Source organism: Rhinatrema bivittatum, chromosome 8 (assembly GCF_901001135.1).
Source record: "Rhinatrema bivittatum chromosome 8, aRhiBiv1.1, whole genome shotgun sequence".
Taxonomy (NCBI): Eukaryota; Metazoa; Chordata; class Amphibia; order Gymnophiona; family Rhinatrematidae; genus Rhinatrema; species Rhinatrema bivittatum.
In genome coordinates this window covers 72,125,952-72,144,493 of record NC_042622.1, presented here as the reverse complement: position 1 = coordinate 72,144,493, position 18,542 = coordinate 72,125,952, and the positions used below count along the sequence as shown (strand labels likewise).

At 38.5% G+C, this 18,542-nt stretch overlaps 1 protein-coding gene across 1 annotated transcript in view; it reads left to right on the top strand.

Annotated features, from left to right (window-relative positions):
* Window positions 1–18,542, top strand: part of ERGIC3 (ERGIC and golgi 3) — a 107,001-nt gene that overhangs the window by 75,365 nt on the left and 13,094 nt on the right. The window contains exons 9-11 of the mRNA XM_029612362.1: window positions 8,273–8,369; window positions 16,472–16,536; window positions 17,380–17,516. Of these exons, the coding sequence (XP_029468222.1) occupies window positions 8,273–8,369; window positions 16,472–16,536; window positions 17,380–17,516 (299 nt within the window). The remainder of the gene's footprint in view (window positions 1–8,272; window positions 8,370–16,471; window positions 16,537–17,379; window positions 17,517–18,542) is intronic.

The following is an 18,542-nucleotide window of genomic DNA, read 5'->3' as shown; positions in this document are numbered from 1 at the left end:
TTTCACCACCATAATTACACTATTTTCTCTTATAATAGCAATTATGTATCCAATATTTTATTTATTTAAGGTTTTTATATACCGGCATTCATGATAAAATCACATCATGCTGGTTTACATTAAAACAGTGGTGCATAGAAAGAAAAAACAAACTGGAACTGTAGTGCGGAAGAAAGCAGTTACAAAAAACAGGGATGCTTAAACTGGGAGAGGAAGGAAAAAGAAAAGGTTAATAGCATTTTAAATATTTACAACGAACAGTTAAATGAGCTGGTTGTGTTAAAGAACTTGAAGTTGAAGGACATTAGCTGGAGTCCGGGAAAGCTTGTTTGAAGAGCCAAGTCTTAATATCTTGACTTATCTGTGAATAGTAGAAATCACTTTCTTCCCCAATTATACTTCGGTCTCTTTACCAATGCTTGTTTGTTGAAATCACTTTCTTGGCCATATATTCTGTGGTCACGTTTACCATTGCCTGACAAGGGGCCGTGTTTCGGACAGTGAAGTCCTTTATCAAGGGCTCAACTTATTAGGGCAACATCATGGCGTTTCTTAGCATTCTTTTAAATTTTGCAAGCCGACATATGCGTGTATGTTGTGGAGTAGAGATATATGTATTTTATAAAACATGTATATCATACGTATGGATTTTAAAATATTAGCATAGATCTGCTCGTGGCCATATACATGTGCATATCCTCTACTCATGTTATTTTCCTCTCTCGACTAAATCATGCCTCTGGGAATGAAGCCTCTAATTGTAGCTGAAAAGTATGTATGTTGTGAAACACTAGTCACATTAAAGGAGAATTGGTTTCAGATGGCCAATTTATTTATTTAGGTGTTTTATATGCTGTCGTTCCAAAGGAAGATCACAACTGGTTACAAAATCAGTATTCATATTCTTGGTCAACATTTGCATTCTGGTTCAACATTCATTTAGCATTGTAGCAAATAAATATTCTTGTGCATATTCATATATCTTCTAGGTCAATGTGACTGTAAATACAAATTCTAATTCTACTGTCATTTCACAATATGTCGTTCAGTGCATGTTGTTCATTATGCTATCATGTTTTCTGTTAGTGGCAGTGTGATTATCAGCATATTGGTAATTTATGCTAAATTATTTGCATTTCTAAAGAGTCATGTTTTCAGTTCACGTTTGAAACTTTCTTTCTGTTATCAGACGTAAAGATTCTAGAATAGAGTTCCACAGCTTGGGGCCTGCTATTGAAAACATTCGGTCTCTTATTGTGTTAGGTGTGTTTTAGTGTTGTACGCACCTTTATAAGGAATAGATGCCTGTAGTCTAAAATCAATCCTTTATTGAAGTGGAGACACAAGGGTAGCCCGACTCTGGCCGAGTTTCGCCGTTTCAAACGGCTGCCTCGGGCTAAAAACACAAATAAAAACTTTAAGAATAAGAATGAAAGTACTAAAAGTGACATCATCAATAAATATATAGTTAATTAAAATAAATCAATTACATTGGTGAATCAACAATTTGAAAACTAGATAAAAAAAGGATAATAAACTCATGGTGACATAAAGAGGGTATGTACACAAAAAAAAAATGGTGTGTTTTTATAAAAAAACTTATAACAAACCAAGTGAATTTATAATAAGCCTCATGGTTGAATGAACTACATAAAAACTAAATTCAAAATATTGGTAAAAATGTCAACATTACCTTACAACAATCTTCTTGAATTCATTAGTTATGTATGAACTAAGAATGTAGGGTGATCATATAGAGAGCTGTATGATCTCTTATACTGCTCCATCTGTAATGATGCAGAAATAGATGGCAACATAACATGATGTATTATGCACTATGATTAAAAATGGATCTAAATAATCAGAACAATAACTGTACATAGCAATATATCTCTATTATTATTTTTCAATATATCACTTTCTATTGTATGCCTTATGTGATTGATCTGTGTTGTAATAAAAGAAATATAAAATATAAAGTATGTATATTACAGATGTGTATATGTAAAGTATGAAACGTTAAAATGCTAAAAAAATAAAAAAAGGTGAATGAATAAGTAAAAAGAGTGTAAAAAGCAATAAAAAAATAAATAACCCTACATTCTTAGTTCATACATAACTAATGAATTCAAGAAGATTGTTGTAAGGTAATGTTGACATTTTTACCAATATTTTGAATTTAGTTTTTATGTAGTTCATTCAACCGTGAGGCTTATTATAAATTCACTTGGTTTGTTATAAGTTTTTTTATAAAAACACACCATTTTTTTAGTGTACATACCCTCTTTATGTCACCATGAGTTTATTATCCTTTTTTATCTAGTTTTCAAATTGTTGATTCACCAATGTAATTGATTTATTTTAATTAACTATATATTTATTGATGATGTCACTTTTAGTACTTTCATTCTTATTCTTAAAGTTTTTATTTGTGTTTTTAGCCCGAGGCAGCCGTTTGAAACGGCGAAACTCGGCCAGAGTCGGGCTACCCTTGTGTCTCCACTTCAATAAAGGATTGATTTTAGACTACAGGCATCTATTCTTTATTTCATCCTGACGGCTATTATAGATCGCCTTCCTTTGTGCTTTCTGGGTCCGCACCTTTATAAGTCCTTTGTTTTGTGATCTTAGGGGTGTCTGTGGTGTGTATGGTTGAAGTGTCACTCCAGTTAACCAAAGGTTAATGTTGTTGATATTAAAGATTAGAGTTAATACTTTATAATGAATTCGGTATTGTACAGGAAGCCAGTGCAGTGCCATCAGCAAGGGTGATATGGTCAAATTTCCTTGTCCCTAGTAAGAGTCTGGCAGAGGCATTTTAATAGTCCTGAGGATAGGCCTAATAATAGTGAGTTGCAGTAGTCTAAGTTTGAGAATATTAGTGTTTGTAGAACAGTGCGGAAGTCTTAGGTTGTTAGTAACAGTTTCAGCTGATGTAGTATTCTTAACTTGGAGTATCCTGTTTTAATTAATTTGCTTATATGCTTTTTCATTGTTAAGTTCTCATCGAGCTGTATTCCTAAGTCCTGTACTTTCTGTTGGTTAAACACTATTTACCTTTTTTAAATGGCTCAGAAAATTGCCTTCTGTTACTATGTTTTGCAATAGTATTTGTTTCCTTATATAGTCAGGGACCCAATGTTGTAATGCTAGCAATTATTAGTAAATTAAAAAAAAAAATCCCAAAAGTGTAGGGCTTTACCACCAAAGAAAACCCCCCCCCCCCCCCCAAAATTCCAGACAACTGATACAGTCAGCAAAACCTGGGATTCTGAGCCAGTGGCTGTATTATGAGTTGGGAGAGCTCTCAGCAACTGATCTGGTTCCTGCAGCTACCCTGGGACATGCCACTGCTGAGCAAGGGGAGAGGGACCCAGTGATGCCACTTCCCCTCATCTGTGTGGTATCTGTGACCTGCTGCTTCTCTGCCTCACTCTCATCCTTTAGTCACTGGACCTCTCACATCTCCCTACCCCAGCTAGCAGGAGAAGAGCAGCACTTATATGCATCTTCCTTCTCTGCTAAGTGGCTTTAGTCTGGCAATTTGAACTACAAGACCTGCCAGCACCGTGTGGTTCAAACTGCCAGACCAAAGTTGGCTGGTGGATGAGTCATATGTGGGTAAGCACCAGGGTAGTGGGGTATGGGGAACAGGGAATGATGGAAAGAGGCCTGGTGATTAAGCAATCATGAGGTGGGAGAAAGGGTGACATTAAATGAAGACAAAAAAATGCAGACAATGCCCTATCCTTCCAGTGAAATCACTGTCAGGAGGACTGTGAAAAAATAGTCCCTTCTTAAGTGAAATAATAGCAACACTCTATAAGAAAAACCTTATTCTTTTTACAGTGAAACAGACATTTTAGGGTAAATAATCAAACAAACCCATGTTTGAAGGGGAATTAGAAAAGACTCCAAGAACTTCTTAGAATGGCTCCTATTATCTAGTGTGGTCTACCTTAAGGGACACTCAGAAGGGAAAGCCAAGGCAGAGAGTAGTTCCCTGGGGAGAAACATAAAAGCCAAAATCCAGGAGCAAGTAGAGAAGCATAGGATGGGAGGAGGAAGACTATGCTAAAACATTGCATTTCTATATGTCCTAACTTTTGAGACTGAAAACTACTGAGGTAAGCAGACTGAATGCCGTTTCTTTTTCTGTAAATAATCAAGGTATTTTTTTCTGTGAGTAAAAGCTGGAATCTAGAATTGTTTTCTCCTCCAGAACGCTCCTCAAAGCTCAGGGCCACTCCCATGTTATCACACTGTGTTACAAACCCAGCGGAAGGTAGTAGTAATAGTAGTAGTCAAAGCAAAACTACACCTGTAGTTTATTGTCCTTGGAAAAACTACCCAGAGAGGTTAGTACCTGCTTTCTCTGCAGGTAATTTTCTATTGAAAAAAAAATTGTAGTTCTGAATATACAAAACTACATGCATTGTTTCTTCTCTTGACTAAACTTTGTCCATGGGAACATCTCAAAACAATGGGGGTAAAATTATGTGTGTGATTGAACAGCGTACTTCTACCTGCATTGTGGGGTAGACGATAATCAGAATTCATTTCAATGGGTTTTACTTGTGGGAATAGCTTTCATTATTGTCTTCCCCATTAAAAATTTGCACAACAGAATGCAGACTTACAGGCCGATAGCGTAAGGCACTCTCAGCCGAGCGCACCATTTATTTATTTTTTTGTGTTAGTATCTTTTTATTGCATATTATTTGCAAATAAGTTTCATCACAGCACATAACTGTTCCATGAGTTCAAGAACAACAATAAACCAACATATTAACAAATAGTACTTAACTGTTACAAATGAGCTTGTAACTGTATATTTACCCTTAACATCCCCTCCCTCCCCCCCTTTCCTGTTGCAAAAGGTCTCTCAATGGGTATTAGAGTCCAACCTATTTTTATAGGATTGCCAGGTACTGTGGAATTGTTGCAACTTGTCTCTCCGCAGGGCAGTGAGATATTGCATGTAGTGGATCCACTTCAGTCACTGAAGGACCCCTGATAAAGTAGGGGACCAAGGGACCAAATCTCTTTCCAATGTTTCGCAATCTCCCCTCGGACAGCATGCGCTAAAGCCCTGGTGAACTGTAGCTGTGTGGAGGATACTGACTGTATAGGAACATTCAACAAAACCTCCTTGGGGCTGAAGCTTACAGAAACCTGTATCAGTCCATGAAGCCATGTTTCGACTTGAGTACATAAAGATCGAATCACTGGACACAACCACCACATATGATAAAAATCTCCCACCTGCCCACACTTTCTCCAACATAAATTGTCCTTTTTAATCCCCATTTTATTTAACTTATAGGGTGTGAGATACCATCTAAACAGCATCTTATAACTATTTTCCACCGTTTGTGTAGCAATGGAGCTACAACTAATCGCTAGGAAACATGCATCCCATTCTCCATCCGACAAATCCTCCCAAGCCTTGGTATGACCCACGCACTGTTGTAGCGCCCCATTGAGGATGGTGTACAATTTGGATATGGTTCCTTTTACCATATGAGCGGCTGCACAATATCCTTCAAATAATGTTTTCCCTTTCTACAAATCTGCACGTACCTCTTTTGAAGTTGAGAAGTGGTGTAATATCATAGTAAGCATAGTGATCTGTCCTATTCACTTGGGATTGATCTTGTACATCATCAAAGGGTATAATGTGTATAATCCCTTCATTTCCCAATCTCTAAAACCTTTCCCTATTTTCCCCTGTGGGAAGGTCTCACAACCCCTTATGGGAGTGGAAATTGTATACTTTCTCCTATCAGCGCTTTACTCCATTGCTTCCAAAGTTGGAGAGTAGTTGCAGTATATAGAGAAAGCTGATCCAAATTAGATGGAAACTTCCCTGTTGCCCAAAATAAATCCCTGATCCGGAGATGGTGGGCCATATCCCCTTCCAATTTAACCCATTGCTTAATCACCTTATAGTTATGAAATTCTATAACTGCTTTCAGTTGGAAAGCAGTATAGAATTTAGTAATATTGGGAACCCCCAATCCCCCATCAGCTTTCCCTTGATACAGCACAGAGAGTGCTACCCGTGGAGGTCTTCTCTTCCAAATAAAGGAGAAGATTTTTGTTTGTAGGCCTTGTAGGTATTTAAAAGGTATTAAACATGGTAGGGTCTGGAAAAAATAAGCCAATCTGGGCAAAAAAGTCATTTTTATAACAGCTATCCTGCCTAACCACGAAAGCATTATCCTATCCCAGGTCTACAGATCTCTCTCTAGACGTTTGAATAGGGGAAGATAATTTGAACTAAATAACTCCTGATATTCGGAACCTATCTGCACCCCAAGATATTTTATCATCTCTTTTGCCCATTGAAATGGGAAATTCCTTTTCAATTGAGCAATCTGAGTACTTGGGAGATACAGAGGTAATAGCTCCGATTTCTCTTTGTTGACCTTAAAGCCTGACACTTTTCCAAATGCCTCGAGCTCTGGCCCTAAATTCTGTAATGAAATTTCCGGGGAAGCTAACGTGAATAACACATCGTCTGCATATAGGGCTAATTTATAACTCCTATCTCCAACCTGAATGCCATGGATATCCTCTTTAGTCCAGATTTTGACCGCCAGGGATTCCAGACATAACGCAAACAACAAGGGTGACAGAGGGCACCCCTGTCGCGTTCCCCTCTGCACCTCAAAGTTGTCTGTATAACCTCCATTTACTTTTATGCAGGCCGCTGGTTCCCTATATAATTCTTGGACCCAGGTTAAAAACCGACCCCCAAGACCAACTATGTGCATTACGTGAAACAAAAATGGCCAGTGCATCCTGTCAAATGCTTTTTCAGTATCTACCCCGAAAAGTACAGATGGGATCTTGTTCATTTTTGCGTGATGTACAATATTAACTACTTTACGAATGTTGTCCTCAGCCATACGACCCGGCATAAACCCTGAGCGCACCATTTAACCTGCAATTGGCTGCACGTTTTTGATGTGCGTCTATTACCCCTCATACAGTAAGGGGTTTAGTGCGTCAAAAACTTGTGGCCAGCCCCCCCTCCCCCCGAAAACTAATAGCGCTCATCACATGCAAATGCATGTTGATGAGGCTATTAGTCCCTGGGGTACTGAAAGTTAAATGTGTGTGGCCAAGCCGCACATTTTACACTCCGAAATTAATGCCTACCCAAGGGCAGGAGATAATTTCTGAGCAACCCGGTAAAGTGTACAGAAAAAAACCAGAAAATACCTCTTTTATGTACACCCTCTGACTTAATATCCTAGCGATATTAAGTTGGAGGAACCAAAACTTAAAAAAAAGTAAAAAAAATAAAATAAAAATAAAAAAATCTGCCCACTGGTCAGCAGATAGCAAACCGGACGCTCAATTTTACCGGCATCTGTTTTCCTAACCTGTGGCCTTCAGCAGATTTGAAAAACGACACCAGTAAAATAGAGCGTCGGTCGTCAGACCCGCTGACAGCCACTTCTGCCGCTAATAAGGAGGCGCTAGGGACGCGCTATTGTTCCTAACGCCTTCTTATTAGCGCACCACCTCATTTCAATACAGAATCACGCGCCCAGGAGAGGTGCCTGGGTGTATGTGTGTCAGGAGAAGCGGGCACTCAACACGGATCGCCCGCTCTCCCGCATTTTTTACTGTATTGGCCTGTTAATGGGAAAAAGCAGTAGGCACTGTTGAGTATTATTGCACTCAGATCTGTATACACATAGTGAGGAGGACATAGCGGAACATGTTTAATATGTAATCTGCAAAGAGAACATAGTCTCTCATTTCAACACTGTCTCCGTGTACTCAGCCCTGCAAAGCTAATGTGTGCCTGACCCCTTTTCTGGCATTTAGATTTATATGTGAGGAGATGGCATTTGGATTCTGATCTAGAAATGATCTGCACTCCAGAACTAAATTTTTTCATTGCCTCTTTCCTCCTTTACCAACTTGACTTCTCCTGATACCCTCCAGCTAGGTTGTCTTGATGGCACTGGGGAGAAGCTGGGAATGTATTCTGCTACTCCTTTCATTCCACCATTTCTCTTTGATGGCTTCCTTGTGGCTGTTAACTCCTGTAGCTCTTTTTTTTGCAATCCACAAATTATAGTCAGTAGCCATGCTAATGGAGATAAACTCTGCTAAATCAGCAGTTCTGCTCCATTGATAAACCAGACTTAGTTCAGTATGTATAGTTCTCTGTCTCTCTCCCAATTCCTTTCTTTTTTTCATCTCTTCTCATGTCTTTATCTGATTTGTAATAGAAGTTTGTTCTTTTCAGATTAATATGACTCACTCCATTAACCATCTTTCCTTCGGGATGGATTATCCTGGCATTGTGAACCCTCTGGATGGGACCCATGTGAGCACGCAGCAAGGTAATGAGGTAAACTAAAGTAGGACAAAAAAGTTAAACAAACTTTTTGCTTTCTATTTATAGTATAGTGTCCCTAAAGAAGAGAGACTCACTGTTGTCACACAAATGGATCATGTAACCACATTCAATGGACATCTGTTGTAGAGCTTTTGGGATGTGTATCAAGACCTTTACTGCCCCACCTTTCACTTGATTATTCATTTCTCTCAAAAAAAAAACCCCTTGGTATCTTAGGCCAGTTTTTCGCAGTTAGCTAGCTGGCATGAGGAGGTTTCTTTTCTTTTTGTCATTATGGCCACTTCACAGACTCTTTTTATTAATTTTTTTTTCAACTTCTCCACTCGTGTTTTCCTGAAGATTTCTTCTTTGGTTTTGCTGCATTTGGTTTTCTCATCGTAGCAGAGAAACAGATCAGCAGCTTCAAGTTGTGATCCAAATTCAAACAGAAGATGCTCATCAGTGACCATCACAAGGTTTGCTACAAGTGTTTGGGATAAGGCCACAATACTTGGGCTGCAGTATCTATGGAAGAATGTTTTTCCTTCAGTAGTTTGGGTCCAGAAAGTTAGGCTCCTCACCTACCTTGCTGTGAGAAAAGAGCAGCTCCATAAAGCTAATGCCAAAAAGTTGATACATGAACTAAACACTGGTGCCAAGGCTATGGCCCCTTAATCAAAGGATAGGCCCAAGAATCAAGACAGGTCTTCATGCCACTTTGGAAGAATCCCAAGAGAAATGGGCAGGATTCTTCAACCTATTGAAACTGGTGAGGGGTGCCAAAAATACTTGATCCATATGACTTAATGATGTTTTTGTGATACCATCAAAAGCCTCTTGCAGACTTCATGGAAGATGTGCAAGAAAGACTCACTGACATGCATTGTGGGTTATCTCTTCAGCGAGAAGGTCAATGAGGCAATGAATTTTATGAAGGATCACCATGGCACGCTTCAGACCCTATCCATTGCCACTTTGAACCACTCTTTACATCACAGAGGTTCCATGGTGAATTGCCTCAGAAGTAGATTTTTTCTCAGGAGAAATACTTTCCAGGTGCTGCTTGCTCAAGACAACAGGACTAAAAGCCTTACCAGCGTTAGCAGAGAAACCACCCAGTCAAAACCTGAAATAGGACCCAAGACCCTTGATTTCTTCAAGAAAAACAGGTTCCATATTTACCTTCTGGTGCTACCAGCAGTTATGAATGTGTTAAAGGCTTTCTGCAGGCCATGGGGTAGCTTGATTGCTACCAGCAGATTACACTTCCCTAAAAACCAAATATTGATGGTGGCTGGGCACTGTCCAGCAGGGCCATGTAGACCTAGAAGATTTGTTTAGATTTGTAGCTCTCTTGGTTATTATGAAGCTTACTAGTAAGCATGGGTATATGGTTCTAGGTGTTGGATTGTGGACTATATGATCTATCCAAGATCAAACCTATAAGGAAGAAAAAAGCTGATTGACCATTCATAGGATATCACTGCTTTACCAAACTTCTACAGCTGGGGTATATCCTTCCAATATAGATAGAGATAATTGGGCAGACTAGATGGGCAATTGGTCTTTTTCTGCCATCAAATACTATATATAAATCAAAAACCGTGTATATTAGGACTTATTAGAATACCAAGACAGAAAATATTTTTTGAGACCTTCATACATCTAATCAAGTTAATTTGAAAATTACTTATGTGGTTAAAGAGAGATTGTTTTGCTCAATTAACCATCAAGTTGATTAATACCCGATTCATTTATAATCATCGGTCTCTTTTTGTATTTTTTATATATCCTTTTTCTTATTAGTGCATTTAAAATACTCCGAGATATTGAGGTTTTTGTAGTACACCAGTGTTAGAGGCCTTTCCAATACATGAAACTGAAAGCCAAAAGCCCGACACGATTCGTGTTTCAAAAAGAACTTCCTTCTTCAGGGGCTGAAAATATGGCGAAAAAATGTAGCAATATGCATGTCTATGCCATAATGTCCAAAATCTCCCAAAGCTTGCCGATCAATAGAAACGGCATTTGTGGCGTCCCTGCCCTTTCTGTTGATCAGCAAGCTTTGGGAGATTTTGGACATTATGGCATAGGCATGCATATTGCCACATTTTTCCTCCAGAGTTGGGATACTGTTATGCAACTGGATCAGATCTCATAGGACGATCCTAAGAGCCACATACCTTATGGGAAAAGAGAACATTCTGGCAGATAAATTCAGTAATCTCCTCAGCTCTTACAAGTGATCTATTGATGTGGATATATCAAACAGGATCTTTCTTGAGTGGGTCACACACAAGGGAGATTTGTTTGCAACAGCTCTGAACAGGAAGGTATACGTTTTCTGCTCCAAAGGGAGATTAGAAAGCAGAGTTGTGGAGTTCTCTCCGAGGAGGGGAGGGGTGCGCATTATTGGCAGTGTGCCTTAGGGAGAATCTCAAACTTACTGATTTCATACACTTGCCAAAGGAACCATATAGAGATTAAACAGATACAGGGACAGAATGGAACCCTGAGAAGCCCCACAATCCAAAATGCATGACAAAGACTGAGTCTGGTCCATGATCATCTGCTAAGAATGATTATCAAGAAATGAGATTGCTGACGAATCCTTCCCTCAGTCCCCTCTGCACTCAATCAAGGCAACAAAAATTTATGATTGAACATATCCAAAGTAGTGGCAAAATATAAAAATATCAGACCCTTGTCAAGCTCTCTATATGTTTCATCTAACAGAGAAACCATTAATGTACTCAGTCTTATGACATCCAGATGGAAACATCCAAAACGGAAGTGTCATCCCATTTGAGCCCATCAATTCAATTGGAATTTATAGGAGCTCTGCTAGATAGGACTCAGGTGAAAGTCTTCCTTCTGCAGGAAAGGATCATCACATTGATGTCAGCAGTGGAAAAAATAAAACAGATTGAGCAGACAGCATGAGATATGTTGAGGATGTTGGGCCATATTGCATTAACAGTACATGTAATAGTCTTGGCACATTTTTATATGAGACAAGCCTAAGGGACTCTACAATCACAATGGACTCAAGACATCTCGAGAGCTTTAAGACAGCATCCAGATTACTCAGCAGCTCTCTGACCTGGTTGCTATCTCCTTCCAAATTTCACCACGTCAAATTGTCTTACCACAAAAATGTCCAAGTAGGCTGGGGAGCTTATGTAGATGAACTCTGCACCAAACACTTTTGGTCTGCTCAGGAAAAGGCTGCAATGTGAAGTTTAGTTCACATATTCACATCTCATTATTATTTAGCTAAAGACTCCTAGAGTAGGTTTGTTTAATCTGATCTGCAGAATCTGTTTGAGGTTTACAATCCAACTGTGTTTTCCCTAGGGCACATTATTATTATTTGCAGGCTGCCTTAAAAAAAAAAAAAAAAAAAGAAAGGATAAAATAAGAATATGGCTTATTGCCACCAAAAACATTTTGCCCAGTGCCACTGTTTTCTAAAAGTTCTTTTCCCTGTTTTTAGTTTAAGGCACCCTGTAGTTAGGGATTCACATTCTGCTTGTCCTCGGAGAAAGTGAAAGTCACTTACCTGTAACAGGTGTTCTGTCTCCCTTTGGAGTTGGTCTCTCTATATTGGCTAAATTAAAAACTGAAAAGGTCCCTTGCAGGTTCCAGATATGGGATAGCATGCACATGATTTATATTTACATTTATTAAGATTTCTTAATCACTTAACACTGCAATAGGTATAAGCAATGTACAAAAAGGAGCATACATAAAATACAGTAATAAAATAAGAAAAAAAACATATCTACATTAAAATACAAAGTCACTAAATAGATAAAAACTAAAAAATCAACAATATGAAGACTTAAACAGAAAATTTTTTAAAAGACCTCAGTAGAGTATGCCAAAAGCTTCAAGAAGCCTTGAAATAATGACTTGGCTCCATTGGATGATATCACCCACCTGTGTTATACTGATAATGTGTATAGCATGGTCAGCTGGAATGGGGACTCTGGGGAATGTTTATTAATGGGACTGTGAGATTAATAAAATAATTTTCTTAAAATAATTAATATCATAAACCTATCCCTAACTGAAGGATTAATACCAGATACACTAAAAGGGGCAATCATTAAACCAATCATCAAAAAGAAAAACAGTAACCCACTAGCCCTCATTAACTACCGCCCAGTCTCAAACCTCCCATTTCTAGCTTAATTAATAGAGAAAACAGTACAGAAACAGCTAGCTGAACATCTAGACAATAACATACTGTACCCTTCACAACACGCCTTCCGAAACACTACAGTACTGAGACATTACTTCTCTCACTAACAGACAGCATACTAAGAGGTTTTGATAACAGTAAACATTACATCCTTATAATGCTCGACTTATCTGCAGCCTTTGATACAGTAAACCACAAAATACTACTAAAAAGACTTGACGAAATTGGATTATGTGACAAAACAATAAACTGGTTCATATCCTACCTAAACAGGTTCTTTCAAGTCCAGATAAAAAACATATTATCAGAAAAATTTAAACTTGAAACAGGAGTACCTCAGGGTTCAGCGCTGTCTGCTACCCTCTTTAACATATATATGCTACCCTTATGTCATCTGCTGGCAGGCCTAGGGATAATACATTACATTTACGCAGACGACATTCAATTAATTCTACCAATAGACGACACAATTGAGAAAACATTAAGTCTAGCTAACATGTACCTAGACATAATTAAACAACTACTAAACCAAATGGAACTGGTTATCAACATTGTCAAAACTGAATTCCTTCACCTTGAGAGAAAACATACTGAAATCATTCAAACACCGATAACCCTAAGAAATAACCAAAAAATTGAGCTAGCCGAAAAAGTAAGGAATCTGGGAGTAATAATGGACCCAGAAATCAACCTGAAGCAACACATATCTATAAAAGTAAGAGAAGGCTATGCAAAACTTATGGTCCTCAGAAGATTGAAACCATTACTCACACCTGCCCACTTCAGAACAGTATTGCAAACACTTATCTTTTCCAGCACTGACTACTGCAATGTACTCTTACTAGGACTCCCAAGCACATCAATAAGACCACTCCAGATACTTCAAAATACTGCAGCCAGAATACTGATGGGAAAAAAGAGGAGGGACCATATAACCGAAACTCTAGCAGACTTACATTGGTTACCTATCAAATACAGGATAAAATACAAGGCCTTATGCACCATACACAAACTAATATATGATAAAGAAGCAGACTGGCTAAACACAGCCTTACGAGTACACGTTCCACAAAAAAACCTCCGCTCAGCAAACAAAGCACTACTAACAAGCCCTTCAGTAAAGTCAGCAAAATTAACCCAAGTGAGAGAAAGGGCTTTATCATTGGCTGGGCCCATACTATGGAACACGATGCCCCCCGAACTCAGATTACAGAATAATCTCAAAACTTTTAAGAAAAATTTAAAAACATGGCTCTTTAAAAAAAGCCTTCACTAAAGAGTGTGGAGGGGTAGAGAATAAAAGTACAGGGTAATGCAGATGAGAATGAATTTACTCAATCCCACATTTAAGAAGTAATATCTCAAAGAGATAGTAACTCAATAATATACGTGGCTTGACCAACATTACTCAAATAATGATTTTATTTATGAAATTGTAACCGAACTTTATTGGCACCTGTTAGAATGTACGATATCCTACATTTACTTACCTTAGTCTATGTGCCTATTTGTAAACCGTTGTGATGGGAATATAACTTAGCAACGGTATAGAAAAGTTTTTAAATAAAACAAATAAATAAATAAATACAAGAGAATATATAATAAGAAAATGAATGAGAAATAAAACCAAAAGTAGAAGTATAGTAATATTTTGAAGATTGTAGCTACTTCTGTTGCTTTAAAATTCTAAAAATTAAATGCACAAATGGTTTGAATTAGCACAGGATTAAAACTTGTGCATAGTCCTTGTGTGTACAGCCTCCGGCATTGAAATGGCTTGTTTTATGATTGATTAATTTCACTTCCTCAGCTTATAATAAGTTTTTTAATTTCAATATTACTGGAGGTAACCCATCAAATTGCAAGCCACTGGGTAGCTACTGTACATATATCAACAGTAAATCTTTCATGCAGTTGCCTCTGGTAGAAAGGGATGGACAGTGCTGGCTCTAGAATTTTTAGGGCTTGCAGTAGGGAAGGGAGATTTGCAGAGGAATGAGTTTGTCTTGTTGGTGATAGGGCTAGGATAAAAGCACATTTTTTAAGTAGCTGAGAAGCAAACTTGAGGGGGTGATAGTAAAAGCACAAAAATGTAGGAAAGATTGCACATTACTATGGGTCCTGCCTTAATTCCCATCCTCTTCCTATAAAAATGTCTAAACTTGGCTAAATCTGTCAAGTTTAGTGAAAAGTATGCTTCCAAAGATGTGTGATGGTCTTGTACCTTAAAATAGAGGACCCATTTCTTTTTATTTGTAAAGAGTATCCTTGATAACAAACTAAACAGAAAATGCACATACATTTTTCTCAATAAATATACCCAAACTAGTATAACATGAAACAAAATACAAACAATAAGAGACCTGTTATATATAAGATGTGGATTGAGTGTGCCTTCATACGATGCGAAATCGTGATTCAGCTATCGTGTATATGAGCCATGTTCTGGCTTCCAAATCATTAGGCACCTCAATTAGGTATTAAATTTATGTTTGTGTCCACGGGTTTGCGAACTCTTCAGATATTATATTATAGCCACCGCTAATCATGTACTTGCGTGTGTATAGTCAATCTTGTGCTGCTGACACCGAGGTGTTTCGGAGCGGGACTCCTTCTTCACGGGCTATGCATTGACAAGGCCGTGTGACCCTATTAAGTGACAGCTTATGTCATTTTTCTAGGATGTTAGTAATGGTTCATTTTTATGTTATGCAGTTTCTCACAGCGTTTCGGCGGTCTCTCTTGTCAAAGCATAGCCCGTGAAGGAGTCCCGCTCCGTAACACCTCGGTGTCGGCAGCACAAGATTGACTATACACACGCAAGTACATGATTAGCGGTGGCTATAATATAATATCTGAAGAGTTCGCAAACCCGTGGACACAAACATAAATTTAATACCTAATTGAGGTGCCTAATGATTTGGAAGCCAGAACATGGCTCATATACACGATAGCTGAATCACGATTTCGCATCGTATGAAGGCACACTCAATCCACATCTTATATATAACAGGTCTCTTATTGTTCATACATTTTTCTAAGCATAACAGAAGAGGTGATATCACAAACATCCACAATGGGAAATCCAAAACAGCAAAGGAAGTTTGCCAAGTCAAAAGTCTGCAACAATGTTCTTTCCAAATTAGTGAAAACAAAAGTTATTTCACAGATTTGAACAAGCACTCGAGACTTTTGTCTTCACTAATTTGGAAAGAACATTGTTGCAGACTTTTGACTTGGCAAACTTCCTTTGCTGTTTTGGATTTCCCATTGTGGATGTTTGCGATATCACCTCTTCTGTTACGCTTTTCGCCACATTGTGGGTGGGCATTTTTCAGGTGCCAATTCATGAGGGTAAAACACTTTTTACCTATGGAAATCATTTTGAAAATCTCCCTCTGTGTGTGTGTGTAATGCTGACTCAAAGTGATGCCTGAGCCCACATACATGCTTTTAATGATTTTATGGTCTGCGACAAGCACAAGGGTTGGGAGCTAGGTGAATCAGGACCCCATTTCTCATTCTCATGTATGTATGCCAAGGAAGGCAAAATCCTATGGCTCAAAATAGCAGTTTTTCAGAACACCTAGAAGTTTGCTTTCATTTAGTAACTTGTATGTCCTCTTTCTCTCTATCAGCTCTCCGTTACATTCCAGTCTTATGCTTGTTAGGACAGGGGCTCTGTCCCTTCTCTGATTTAGGGCCTGATTCACGAAGGCTTTTCTCCCATTCTGTGTTGATGCAAAAAGACCTTGACGAATCAGGACTTTAATGTGTCCCGGGGTTCTCTTAGTTCTTTAAGGTTGGTCCAGAAGTTGCAGAAGCTTCTTAAATAATGAGGTTAATGTGTTTTGAGTTTTTGTCTTTAACAATCTGTATTTTTTGTTTCCTGTTTGTAGCTTCCATGATGTTTCAGTACTTTGTGAAAATTGTCCCTACTGTGTATGTGAACCTGGAAGGAGAGGTAAGTTTAAATCCTGTCTCTATCAATGCAGCCTAAAAGCTGTTGGATTAAGGATCCAGGGAACAGGTATCTCTGGCTGCAGCTTCTTTTTTTGCTTTAAGTGTCACGGCTCCACATCAGTCTCATGGTAGAGACTGAGTAAAACCCAGGGCCACACATTAGGTGGTCCAAGGGGGTAGACTCAGGAACAACAACAGACACTATTTTTTCATGGAAGGGTGTTGGAGGCGAAACCTTTACTAGAATTTAAGAAGGCATGGAATAAATACAAAGACTGCCTATGATGATAATGAAGTTCTGTATTAACCTGCACGGATCAGCAGTTACATCTTTAAAAGGTGTGATAGTAGCCTGCATGGAGCAGCAGTTATAACCCTGAAAACCTTGCCAGGCAGACTGCATGGGCATTTGTGTCTCTTTCTGCTGTCATTTAGTATGTGAGAATTGTTGGGCAGCACTGGGTATAGCTAGGGGCACGAGTGAGACTTCACCTCTCTTCCACAGTCTTAGTTACTGTACACGTGCAAAGCAATAGATCATAAGTACATCATAAAACTGTACAGTCAAAGTATAAGAAATGCTTTGTATATTTATGCTTTTCCTATCAAGTCCAGTGTAGTCTTCATTTAACTTACTTTTGAATCAGTTTTGAAACTAAGATGAAATGTATTTCAGGCTTACGGGAGAGAAGATGCTGTGACGACTGCACTGTCTATGTTTTATGTTTAACAGATTTGAGACATTGCTCTCTCTCGGCATAGCAAAGTATGAAGAGTCAGACTGCCAGTCTGTAGGTAAATGTTTTATATTGGTATTAAGGGAGCATGGTTTGTTTCTTGCTAGGTACTGAGAACCAATCAGTTTTCAGTTACTCGGCATGAGAAGATTGCCAACGGGCTGATTGGTGACCAGGGGCTTCCAGGCGTTTTTGTACTGTATGAACTTTCACCAATGATGGTGAAATTCACAGAAAAAAAAAGGTGAGAGACTTCAGATGCATGCAATTAGTGCCTTCCCAGTGTCCTGACAGAATTACTAAGCTTTTTCCAGGCTTTCCATGTTTCAAAATCCCAGTAGAACAGCAGCGATCTAGAGTTCATCTCTTTGGGGTTTGTTGAAGCAGTTTTCCTTGCATGATCACCTTACATATAGAACACAAGTACTACTGTTGCCACTTATTTCTGTAAAAGAAATCAAGAAGGAAGTCAGGGGGTACCCTTGGAGATTCTTATATCTGTATAAGAGCCTGGGACCCAGCTTCTAATCCTATCACCTGTTTAACACTTCTCTGTATTTTCTTTCATCTTTATTTTGAAAGCTAATTGGGTAGCTTTCATTTATTTTACCATCAGAAAAGGCCAATAAATGCTGAAGGAGACATGGAGCAGTGATCTTTATGACTTATTAGCATGAGCTTTCTTCACTATATGCAGGCAAAATATTATTTGTTGGGGACCTACTACAAGAAGGATTTTCTTGTATTTTACATACTTTGTGTAGCATCTAAAATGGATAATGTTTTCCAGGATTTCTCCCATTTTACTACTTTTTACATCGATAAGCAGGGCTGAATTAGCCTTTGATGTGTAGGTGACATCTTCTGGCAGCACCAAAAGGACCTCTCTTTTTAAGCTAGTAGAGCTTTTGCTCTGCTAAGCGTGAGATGGAATTTTCACTTGAGCGTTGCCTAGTCAGCCCCCTCATTCTTTTTTTCATCCAAGTAACAGCATGGACATGAACCTCTGTCTCTCTGTACATTTCTTCTTAAAATTATATGTTTTTTTTATCTAAAACGTCATCTCACTGCTTCAGCAACCCCCCAAAACAGCACTTTCAGTGCTACCTTCTTAAAAAAATAGAAGAAATGAGATCTCTTCCTCAAAATGTCAGGAAAGAAGAGAGTCACAATAAGTGGTTTTAAGGATTGCATTTGCAGCAGAAAAATGTTCATTACAGATTGACAATGACCTTGGTTATGTTTGTCTGGGTCTTGACCACAGCCAGGC